This window comes from Equus caballus, chromosome 28, assembly GCF_041296265.1.
Source record: "Equus caballus isolate H_3958 breed thoroughbred chromosome 28, TB-T2T, whole genome shotgun sequence".
NCBI classification, from domain to species: Eukaryota; Metazoa; Chordata; class Mammalia; order Perissodactyla; family Equidae; genus Equus; species Equus caballus.
Window position 1 is genome coordinate 26,827,823 of NC_091711.1, and position 12,574 is coordinate 26,840,396.

At 36.5% G+C, this 12,574-nt stretch overlaps 1 protein-coding gene across 12 annotated transcripts in view; it reads left to right on the forward strand.

The window, feature by feature from the left end:
- The window catches only part of CFAP54 (cilia and flagella associated protein 54), a 301,315-nt gene that overhangs the window by 35,496 nt on the left and 253,245 nt on the right, over nucleotides 1–12,574 (forward strand). For 10 of the 12 annotated variants that reach the window (XR_011433771.1, XM_023631775.2, XM_070254526.1 and 7 more), the window contains 5 exons: nucleotides 4,239–4,420; nucleotides 4,508–4,673; nucleotides 5,627–5,712; nucleotides 7,705–7,839; nucleotides 8,883–9,030. Coding sequence is in view for 11 of the 12 variants with exons in the window: in XM_023631775.2 (XP_023487543.2) it covers nucleotides 4,239–4,420; nucleotides 4,508–4,673; nucleotides 5,627–5,712; nucleotides 7,705–7,839; nucleotides 8,883–9,030 (717 nt within the window). In the remaining variant the exon portion in view is untranslated. The remainder of the gene's footprint in view (nucleotides 1–4,238; nucleotides 4,421–4,507; nucleotides 4,674–5,626; nucleotides 5,713–7,704; nucleotides 7,840–8,882; nucleotides 9,031–12,574) is intronic. The other 2 variants (XM_070254531.1, XM_070254535.1) reach the window with 1 other exon arrangement.

Below are 12,574 nucleotides of genomic sequence, written 5' to 3' on the forward strand. Positions count from 1 at the left end.
TTTTTATGTATATCATACCTTCGTTACCATTTAATTAAAAATGTTTTCTAATTCCCATTGTGAGTTCTTTGATACATGGATCATGACTGAAAACATGAGATTTTCTGATTATCTTTTTGTTATTGATTTCTAGCTTAATTATACTGTGGTGAGAAAGCATATTCTGTATTATTTGAAACCATTGAAATCTGTTGAGATGTGCTTTATGGCCTAATTTGTGTTCAATTTTGGTAAATAGCCGGCATGTACTTGAAAAGACTGTGTGTGCTTTTGTTGTTGGGTGCATTGCTTTATATTTATGTCGGTTAGGTTAAGTTTGTAAAGTTTGTAGCTAAGTATTCTCTATTCCTAGTGATTGGTTTTGGTCTGCTTGTTTTGTAAATTGCTGAGAGAGCTGTGTTAAACATTGTCTGCTATGTATTTCTGTCGGTGTGGAATTGATACAACGTAGGGTATGTGTGTGTTTTGCTGTAGCAGATACTCTTTTCCAAAGTGATTTTTACCAATTTACAGCCCCATCAGCATTTTATGAGAGTTCTAATTGTTCCAAATTCTGATACTTAGATTTATATGTCTTTTTCCTTTTGTCTATTCTGGTGTGAATTCAATGGTATTACATTATTATCTTAATTTGCATTTCTCTGATGACCTATTTTGGATATCCTATTTTGTGAAGTGCTGTTCAGATCTGTTGGAGGAGGTCATCAAGAGGATATGACTGCTGGTTGACCCATGAGCTGGACCCAGGCAATCAGAGGCTTCATAACCCTTACCCTGTCCTTGGAATGTACATCTTGCCTACTATTCGCATACTAGAAGCCGTTTCAAGGACGTACATACCCTTGAGAGAGTAAGGTGTTGTTGAGAGTATCTGGACTGAATATGTGACTGAACTCAGTAAAGCTTCTATATAAACTTTTAAGATTCTACTGGGCAGCTGTGGAGATCTGCTCATCTTGCATCCACTCAAGACAAGCCTCATATATATAAGTTCTCTTGCTTATTAAAACTTCCACCTACCAGTTTGGAGTGGTCTGTCTCTTTCTTCAGTCTCTCCTTGCCCCCCATGTACAGAGGCCATTTTGCGAACCAACAAGATCTTTTGCCCATTTTTCTACTGGGCTGTTTACTTTTTTCTTATTGGTTTGTAGGAATTCGTTATAGATTCTGTATAGAAGTCCTTTTCTGAATACATGTATTGCAAATATCTTTTCCCATTTGGTGGCTTGCCTTTTCATTCTCTTAATTGTAGCTGTTAAGGAACAAGAATTCTTAATTTTAATGTAGTCTAATTTATCAATATATCCTTTACAGTTAACTATTTTTGTGTCATGCTTAAGAAATCTCTGCTACCCCAATGTCATAAAGATATATTTCTTTTTCTTTTTTTCCTGCTTTTTGTCCCCAAACCTCCCAAGTACATAGTTGTATATTTTAGTTGTGGGTCCTTCTAGTTGTGAAAGATATTTCTATGCTTTCTTCTAGAAGCTTTATTATTTTAGCTCTCACATTAGGACTAAATTTAGATCTTTTTAGTTGGTATGAGGTAGGAATCAAGATTGATTTATTTCCATGTAATATCCAGTTGACACAGCACCACGTATTGAAAAGATCTCTTTTCCCATTGACTATAGTATTGCTTTGTCATAAACTAGGTGACTACATGTGAGTCCTTTCACTCACCATAATTCCCTTGAGATGTATCAAAGTTGTTGTGTGTACTAATAGTTCACTTCTTAGTATTACTGAGTAGTAGTCTATGGTATGGATGTATCACAGTTTGTTAAAGCATTCACCTGCTGAGGGACATTTTAGTTGTTTCTAGTTTTCGGCTATAAGGAATAAAGCTGCTATGAACATTTGAGTACAGATCTTTGTGTGAACATGAGTTCTCATTTCTCTGGGATAAATGCTCGAGAGTACAATTGTTGGGTCATATGGTAAGCGCATATTTAGTTTTGTTAAGAAACTGCCTAAATATTTTCCAGGGTGACTGTGCCATTTTACACTTCCACCAGCAATATATGAATGACCCAATTTCATAACATCCTCAACAGTATTTGGTGTTATTACTATTTTTTTAGCCATTCTGAGAAGTGTGTAGTAATATTTCATTGTGACTTTAATTTGCTTTTCCCTAATGACTAATGATGCTGAACATCTTTTCATGTGCTTATTTGCCATCTTTACGTCCTCTTCCTCTTCAGTATCTTTTGCTCATTTTCTAATTGGGTTGTTTGTTTATTTTTTCTGGTGAATTTTGAGAGTTCTTTGTATGTTCTAGATACAAGTCCTGGTCATTGCTTTTTAAGACAGTAAACACATTTATTAAGTTTTTTTCCTCATCCTTACTTCTCATTTTTACTGCTTCTTTCTAAATTAATTTCTTTTTGCACAAATACAAACTTTAAGAAATTTGAAATAGTTTAGCTGGATATAATATTTTGCTTAACAGTTTCTTTCTTTAAAAATTTTAAAGATATTTCTCCCTAGTCTTGCATATGGTGTTGAGAAGTCTGTCAGTTGAAATTTTATTCTTTTATAGATTTAGCCTTTACAGTTTTCTATTTCTTATGATGTCTTTTCATTTCATTATACTAGGCCTAGGGGTGGGTTTAGTAATACAGGCAGTACTTTGAGGTCTTACATCTTTCTTTAATTTTTCATGGGACTTCTTCATTCCTTCCCTTATGTTTACTTTTAAAAATTCTCCAAGGATCCTGATAGACAGATGCTAACACATCCACTCTCCATATCTTATTAATTTTATTATTTTCATCTGCTTATTCTTTTCTATTGCCTTCAGGGAAGGTTTCTCAATCTGATTTTCCAGGTCACTAGTTTGTTCTTCGATTTTCACTGTTTTGTTCCATCCATCTACTGAATTCTTTGTTTCAACAATAGTATACTTTATACCTAGTCTCCATTTGATTCTTTTTCACCGTAGCTTGTTCTTGCTTCATGTTTCTAATATCCTCTCTTATTTCCTTGAAAGAATACTTATTAAGCTTAAATTCACTCTGTTCCATTATTATGCTTCCTCTGGTAAAGGATGTTTTCATGTGTGGTCTTTGTTTCAAGCTGTTTGTGCTTTTAACTTTCTTTCCTCCTGAGCTTAGCTTCTGTTGTCTTGGAATAGTCAGCTGACTTGGCTACAGTGTCCACCTGGAAGGAGGGGTGAAAGCCTGGACTGTAGCTTGTGTACTTCTAAGTAAGCTTAGGATGTGTGTGTGTGTGTGTGTGTGTGTGTGTGTGTTCCCATCTGAGGGTGAGGAGCCTCTGTGCCGCAGTTTGGGGTCATCTCTTCTTCACAAGGAAAGTAAAAGATCTCAGATTAGAATTTGCTTGACTTCCTTCACCCAAACCTGAAAATTTACCTTCATCTGCACCCATCCTTCCACTGTCTCTTTAGAATGGGAGGGATGTTCCTCACTTCCTCTTTAGGTCTTTAGGCCTAACTTCTCCAAACTGTCCCTTCCTCCCACGTCCTCTTCCAGCTTTCTCCCTCTTTTTCTTCGTCTCGTTAAAGTTAGATTTAATGAAGGTATTGTCTGTTTTCACCGTTCCAAATTCTTTCCTTTCTGCATATACCTAGGCAGTCTTCTGACCCCAGCACTCTACTGAGAATGTCATGGACGACCTCTTTATTGTTCAATCCAGGGATCACTTTTCAGCACTTGTCTTCCTTTTCTTTCTGTAGCATATGTTACTGTGGACTACTCCTTTCTCTCCAAGCACTCTCCTTTGCAGCCTTTCCTCCCTCTGCCCTTCTCTTACATGTTGGTGTTCTTTGCTGCTCTGTCCTGGGCAGCTGTACATTGCCCATGCCTGGTTTTATCGTTTTCTATGGTTATATAATGATGACTCTAAAGCTATATCCTATTTTAGATCTCTTTCCTGAGCTTTCAATCTGTAATATCTAGCTGCCTATTTGACTAGTTAACTCTTGCTCATTCTCTGTATTTGAGATTCTATGTTCCTTCTTTTGGGTAGCCTTATTGTACCGTTGTCCCATTCAAACCCATGTTCAGTGTCCTTCCTGTTTGTCCCCGCAGCACCCTGTATTAGCCCACTGAGGTTTCTTGTTTCCCCCACTAAGGTGTGAGCTCTGTGAAGGCAAGGATTGTGTTTGCTTCCTTTCCATTGTTTCCCTGGTGCCTGACAGTGTGTGATAGTTAATATTTAGTAAATATATCTTTGCATGCATGACATTCAAATATCTCTCTTTGCTTTTCTAGTGTCAAATACTGGTGCAGATGGAATGCTTGATTTTCCAAAAACATCTCTTCTGGAACATATTATAAAAAGAAAAAATATAATTTCTATAGACGCTGCTGTGAAATTTGTAAAATTAGCTTTTACCTATGAGGAATGGAGTCTTTTTGAATCTTCAGCTGGGCAGGTTATTGATTTTCTCCAGGTAATACAAGCAAAACCAGTAATTTGTTTTTATTTTGTTAAGATGACATTGAACTGCCAATTAACTTGTGGGATACACTTCTCTTAGAGGCAGGATGACCCAGAGTCAAAGAAAGCAGAGAAGGATTTAATTCTTCTTGTTGCAATAGAGCCTCTAATCAATGTAAAGAGAAACAAAGGTTTGATCTTTCCTTTGGAAAACTGCAAAGAAGGACAGTCAGCTCAAGTTCATGTAAAAAAAAGTACTTTTCATGGTGAGTATTTATTTGCCTTTTTGAAAAATTAAGATATTTATATGATAAAATAGGCTCTTTATAGGTGAGTTAAGAGAAAGAATGTTCAAGGCAGACGGAGCAGCAAGTGCAAAGGCCCTGAGGCAAGAGTGTGCTTGATTGTTGAAGTAATGGCAAGAGGCATGTATGGCTGGAGTACGATGGTGGTGGTAGTGGAATTTGAGCATGTGGTAGGGGATGAGGTCAGGGAAATAGCTGGGCACCAGATCTTGCAGGCTCCTAGGCCTTAAGGATGCTGGATTTATTCTGAATGATGGTTTGAGTAGAAGAATGAGGCTCTACTTGGCTCCTGCCTTGTTGGTGAGAGGCCAGCAGGGCAGTAAACCAAGAGCCTTCAGTTCACTTTGGTAAGGAAGGTTCGTTTGATGGTCTCCTCTCTCTTTCCAGCATGCATGTTTTTTCATTCTATGACTTTTTCATCTTAAAAGTTGTATATATAATCGAAAATCTGTAATCTTTATTTTTTGACCAATAAGAATATTTAATTCCATGTTTTTTTATGTTTTCTCATGCTCTTAAGGCATTGCATGGCTGTTCAACTACAGTAAAAAATTTGCACCAAGTAATGATACATTTTTTTCTAGTGGTTTCTGAATAGATATTTTTATTAATTTTATTTCAACTGCCATATTTTATGTGTGTTTTAATATTATAAGCTTCCTCTGTTCCATTTTGGACATAGTTGGTATTCAGAGTGCAGATTAATGATCATAATAATAGTCTATTTTAATTGAATTAGGGCCCACTTAGGCTGGTTTTCATATAGAAACAAAGTCTCTTATTGATATGATATTTACTCAGATATCATTTGTGTCCTTTTTGTAGAACTTTTGTGTTTCTGTGCCTTTTCTGTTTGAAATTTTGAAGTTGATTTTTTTTTTTTTGTTTCATTTTCCTCTACTTTGTCAATTGAGATACCTGGGTGATGACTTACGGATATTCAGAAGACATTTTCCATTTGGCAGCAATCTTGTATTCCTGTGTCTCTGACTCTTCCCAGGTGAAATGGCTATTTTGGATAATTTTTAATAGTATTGAAGGAGGCTATTATACCTAATTTAAAGCCAGATTTAAAATGTTGCAGGAATTGTACTTTGTCAAAATTCTATGTCATTTAATCAGTGGAATAAGAGGTGGAGTCATATCCTGATTTGTAATTTTGTCTCTTTTTGTTGTTGTTAGTATTTTGAGTGTCAAGTCTGTCCCTTTTGGGAAATTCCTAGGCTAGCTATATTTCTAATACTGAAGGTAATGAAGGTGTTAGTGGAGAGTAATATTCTTAATGAAATACTGCATTTCAGGCCATGAGTACGAAGCCTGGGTATCATTTGGAACTACTTTACACACAATGGCCAGTATTGAGAAATGACCTATTTTGGGGTATGGATGTTTAAGCAAAACTAGCACAGCACTGGTTTCAAAACTGAACTCCAGGGGTTCCCCAGGGCTTCTCTGAGTTTTCTTGGGAGTCCAGCTTTGGGCAACATCACTCTAACCTGTTTTTATTAGTCCTGTCTACAGTGTTGAGATACTGATGGAATTTCATTTGAAAATGCGGTTTTACCATTGTAAAAAATGTTTGAAAACTACAATTGCAATCACTGTATTAACTTTTGTTCAAGTAAGTGAAACACAGTCAGGGACTTGAGAAGTTCTCCTGTTAGATTTTCTCTATTTTTTCTGGGTTTATTAGATTATGTCATAACCTCTGATGGGTATTTAATTTTTGAAAGGTATTTGGTAGCAAATGTAATTATTATAGTAGGAGAGCTAAACCATAAAACAACAATCAAGGCTGAAAAAGGAAAGAAAATTTCGTCTATCTGTTCTTTTAGAAATCATGCATGTCTTAGTTCAGTTCAATTCTATTCAATAAACATTTGTTGATCTCTTTTGTGTTCCCAGGTGTGGTACTGAGGTACTACATATGCAAATTAAATCTTAGAGCTGCCCCAAAGGAACCCAGTTTGGTATATTTTAATTATAGACTCATTATCTTTCTACTTCACGTATAATGAGTAACTTCATTTTTCTTCTGAAAACAGCCAAGTAACTGATTTGAGAGGAGATGTGCTCATTCTGGGTCATCTGTTGATACCCATGCGACGTTCTGTTTAGTTTCTTCATGTCTCTCCTTGTCCATATTCTTTCCCAGCTCCCCATTCCCTCTCCCCTACTAGTTTATTTCTCTTCCTCCCATTCTTTATTATTTTAATGTAAGAATTTTAAAAAGAAAAAAGGATATAAAAGTTTCAAATTTGGATGGAATTAATTGGTTTACATACTTGCCTAAAAATGTTTGGGACTTTTCTTTTTTGAGACTCAGAAGTTGCCTAGAGCATTCTTTCAGGGTGAGGACTCGAGAGCTAGACTGCCTGGGTTTGAATCCCGGCTTTGCTACTTTCTATTCATTTCATCTTGGGAAAAACCACTTAATCTTCTTGTGCTTCAGTTTGCTCATCTGTAAAGTGGGGATGATATTAATAGTACTCACCTCATAGGGTTGTTATGAGGATTAAATGAGTTGGTGGATATCTTCATCTGCTGGGGCTGCCATAGCAAAACACCATAGCCTGGGTGGCGTAAACAACAACGTTTATTTCTCACAGTTATGGAGGCTGGGAAATCCCAGATCGATGCACCAACAAATTTGGTGTCTGGTGAGAGCCCGCCTCTTGGTTCATAGAGAGCTGTCTTCTCACCGTGTCTTCACTTGGTGGAAAGAGAGTGAGAGACTCTGGGGGTCCCTTTTATAAGCACACTAATCCCATATTGAAGGTTCCACTCTTGTGCCTAATTACCTCCTAAAGGTCCCACGTCCTATGCGATCACACTGGGAGTTAGGATTTCCACATAGGAATTTGAAGACCCAAACATTCAGTCTATTGCCGTATATGTAAAACTCTTAGAATGTTGCCTGGCACCCGTTAAATGTTACATATCTATATATCTTACTATTCTTACCAATTTGCTTTATCCCTTTTATTTTCAGAATGTTCAGCCAGATAAAGAAATCGTTGTGGACATGGTAATGTTCCTATGGCAGAAATGCAAAGTAGGACTTCAGCGGATCCATGTGTCCAGAAATGACTATGCAAAATTCATCCAGAAAATCAGCACTAATAAAGTATTCCTTTTTGTTTCCTTTCACATGTTTTTTGTTATTGCTAATTTAAGTTGTGATGCACAGTTCAAATCTGAGTTTTCTGTATTTACCCACCTGCATAAGTACCATTCTTTAGATGTAGTGGTACATGAGCCCCTTTAAAGTGTGTTCTCCGCACTTCTGCCTCGGTTGAGTTTTGGGGAGTGGGGAGGTGTTTTAGGTTTTTAAGGGAGGAATAAATATAGTGTGTCTAAGGTCACATGAGCTTGGATAAATTCATTAAGAAGGTTAATATTAGAAAATACAAATAGGTAAGGAGTTTCAGGGGTTTTTTTTTTGCAATAATATATTTAGACAATTTTAAAGAGCTGTTTATGGGAAGGAGAAACTTGAGCAGGTGAATATTATAACCTGGAAACTTAGGAGACAATATTTTAGCAATAACACAGTCTCCTGTGATTCCGAGGCCTCCTCAGATTAGCTGCATTAGGATGCATGGGCGTGATTTTTATCATGTACTCTGAGAAAGTAATGATGTGGGTGCATGAATATTATTTTCTCATCTTAGCTCCCAGAGTGTGATGGCTAATTTTATGTGCTAAGCTTTGGGGATAAAGGCATGAAAGACAGTTTTCAAGGCACCTCGCATAGAGATTGAAACACCTGCTGCCTCCTCACTGTTTTGGAGGACTTTGTAGTGATCACAGCAGCTGCTTTTAGAAGGGAGAATGAGAATTTTCAAGATACAGATAATCTTCACTGATATGTAAAAATAACAGGTGCTGAATTTTCCAATATGGCTGTAGATAGGTAGACTCTAAGCTTAAGTGAATCTTCTTTATGAATTTATGTAAATAGACTGATTGTTAAATACCGTCTTATTAGGATCACTGATCTTTATATTATTTATAATTAAGATGCGCTAATAAGGAGGGGTACCTGTATAACATTTTCATATGATTAGAAGATGGTGATTTTAAAGGAGTACTAAATTTTGAGAAATGTGACTATTTCTACAATGTAATGCACTTTAAATGATTTTACTGTATGTTTTCTCTTTTTAGTGGGTATATCTTCTGTGGCAGATAAATGAAGTAATTCACTGCTGTAAAATGGAAGGCTTTGACATTGTGGTGGTGGCTGAGGTCACATTACGATTAAGTGAAATATTGGAGTCTTTAGGAAACCCAAGAAAATTAAAAAAATCCCTAGGTAAAATATTGAGTGAAAAAGTATGAGGTTATAAAAAATATATATATATACATACAGACATGAATATATAAATATAAATTGGGATACATAATAACTTCTGTTATTAGAAACTAGGCATTTCATTGTGCTTCACTGTTGATTTATAATCAGAAATAGAAATAGTATAGGTTTAACCAAGTGGATGTTAAAAAAAGGTTATATACTCTATGATTCAGTGCGAGACAAAACTATTTTTGTCTGCTTCTCAGTCATGTGTTCCCCTTTTCCATTCCTCTTGACCACCTGCTCCTCTCTCCTCCGCCCCAAGCTTCCTTTTTTTCCTTTCTCTCTTCCCTTTTATCCCCTTTTCTACTTCCTCCTCTTCCGTTTCCCGATAGAGTGTATGTTTCTCAAAGGAAGAGAGCATGTTTTGGTCACCATTATATTATTGGCACCCACCACTCTGCCTGACACAGAGAGGGAGCTCAAATAAATGTTGAATGGATCAACGTCCTTCTACCTTTTGTCTCCTTTTTAATTCTCTCCTCTCGTCCGATTACCTCCTTTAAAAATTCTTTTTCTTTCTTTGTTTATTCTATTTCTCCTCTTCTTTTCTCCTTTCTTCTTGTCGTCTTCTTTTTGCCCTCATTTCCCACCCACTCCCCTACTCTCCCTGTCCCGACCCCTTTCTACCATCATTCTCTTCTCCTCCCAGAAGGTGTCTTCTCTCAAACGATGGCCTTATGCTCTGACCTGCTTGTCCATTCTCTGCCTGTGGTTGAACCCCGGAACTCTCTGTTTCATTAGTTAACCCACATGTAGAGAATGAGGTGGGGGTGTCCATGGTGGGTGTCTACTTTCCTATTTCACCCCACTTACAGAGTATGTATGACATTTGGGTGACTTTGTAATACAGTAATGATTTTCCCGAAGGTTCGCTAATCTGGCTCTACCTATCCTTGGTTGTTGAGTGTGGCTTTGCAAATGGAGTTTTATAGCCACTGTTCTCAAACTTTGATTGACAGCAGTATCACCTGGGAATTTGTTAAAAGTGCAAGACACAGGCCCTATCCTGTTTCATCTAGGCTGGACCTTTGTAGTCTTTATTAGCTTACCAAGGGATTTTGATAGGCATCAAAGTTTGAGAACCACTGCTTAGAGGTCCCTGGCTGTCCAACACATTCAATGGCCTGAAGTCATATTTTTTGAAATGTTCTGTCTTAAAATGCTTTTTCCTTTTTTTATACTTTTATTATGCAGAATTTCACTTATAAAGTAGAGAGATGAAATAAGTCGCCATGTATGCATCATCCAATACCAATAATTTTCAACATTTTTCCAATCTTATTTCATCTCTCCTGGCAACACTTGCTTTTTTCTGGAATGTTTTAAAGCAAACGTTATGTTATCTCTACCAGCAAATACCTCATATATATGTTTCTATCTATCTATCTATCTATCTATCTATCTATCTATCGATCTGTAATAGATGAAGATTTTTCTTTACAAAGCCACAATGCCATTTTTATTATACCTTACAAAATTAGTGAAAATTCCTATGTTTGTGATTGTATTAAAAATGTCTTAAGTTGGTTCGTTCCAGTCAGGATCCAAACAAGCCCACACATTTTATTTTCTTACATGTTTCTTAAATCTCTCTTTCTAATCTGTAATAGTTTTTTCTTTCTTCACCCTCTTTTCAAGCTATTTATTTTTTTGAAGAAATCTGGTCATCACCCTGTAGGATCTCCCACATTCTGGATTTGGCTATTTGCATCCTTGTGGTTGGTTAATTTGCTCCTCTACCTAGTAGTTAGATCTAGAGGCTTGGTTAGATTCAAGTGATATCTTGTCAAAAAGAATTCTTGCCAATATCTTATTTTTTTGGCAAGAATACTTCATAGGTGGTGCTGTTTATTCCCTATCGCATTGAATTAGGAAGCTTATAATGCCTGGTTGTCCCACTTTTTGTGATGTAAAGATTTATGGGCGAGTTCAGATGTTGTTAGCCTGACCTTTTCCCTAGTTTGGTTTCCTCAGAAGTAGATTCAGAGATGAGAATTTGAGTGAAGTAGTTTATCTGGGATATTATCCAGGGAAGCAGGGTGGTGGGGTGGAGATGTGAAACAGAGCAGTAAAGAAGCCAATACAAGATAGTCAGTTAATGAGAAGGCTACTGTTGTGGGTTCAGGGCTTATTCCCACGAGGCACCTCTAAGAGACTGTACCGAACATGCCTCAGAGAGCTGGGAAGTTGGGGTATTTATGCAACTTTATCTGTCATTGGTTGAAGGCTGCTGGAATGGCGGGGCTGAGAAGCCAGAAGGGGCTTCTGACTTCTATCATTCCTTCTGCATTTATTATATTGAATTCTTAAATGAAGCGCTTACTTCATCAGCTATTTGGTTACTGTGATTATTTTGGATTGTGTGGTAGACATTATATTTGCTAAGTATTTTATGTAGATAATTTGAAGCTTTAGGTAATGGTATGTTCTTCCAGAGATTTACGCTTGCTTTTACTAGATCGATGAAGGCACTTCTACTCCAGGAGCCCATTATTCCAGTTTGAGAGATTAAGATCATTTGAAGCTGAGATGCTCTCTCTTTGACCTATTTTCAGTTTACCCTAACACCTAGGATGCAGCGCCTTCTGCTTCTCACACTTGGTAGGCGCTGGATGCCAATCTCTGTTGCTTTAGCCCTTCAAGGCTGTCAAAAGCACCATTCCTCTCAGCTTCCGTCTCCAGATTGACGGAAGTCCCCAGTGGGAAAAGTAGCTCTAATGCCATTCTATACTCCCTGGGCTCTCTTCTCAAGATACAGGTGATACTTCCTTCTCAAAATCCTGGTTCTCTATGAATATTTTCATTATCTTCTTAGCTTGCAGATGAAAAAGAAGTGTATTTTTCCAGCTTTTCCAGTTGTTTCTAGCCAGGAGAATTTTTCCAGATTACCTGTTACTGAAAGCAAAAGGCCCAATGATTGCTTTTTTAAAAAGCCTATTTCTTATTCAATTTTATTATTTTGTTTACTTGTTACTTTTGTGAGACTGTTTTATATTCTGTTTAATTATAAATGGGCTAAATACAATTTATTTTATTGATTTTTTGCCAGAATATTTTGTTTATAAAGAATTAATCAATATTGGAGCACAATCCATTTATAAATTTGAAAACATCTACATTAATGTAATGAAGGGTTGTGCCCATTTAGATATATAAATTCTTATGACTTTTCCAACAATGTTATTCTCACCATCCTATTGGCACATAAAAGACAAAGCACAAGTCATTCTTGTATATTAAGTATGACAATGTACTTCAAGATGTTTATTAGGCTGTTTATTGAGTAATACATTGTTTAGTTTGGATTATTCACTAAATTTTAAGATTGGAAACTAGTGTTGCCATATAAATAATTATAATTTATATTTCTTTAATTCAAACCAGCCTTCTCTGATATTTGTCCAAATTCATAAAGCTTCTACACTGATATTTCCTAAATGCTTTTCAATTGACTTTAAAGAATATATAGAAAGACCAATCTCTTTACCATAATATTACC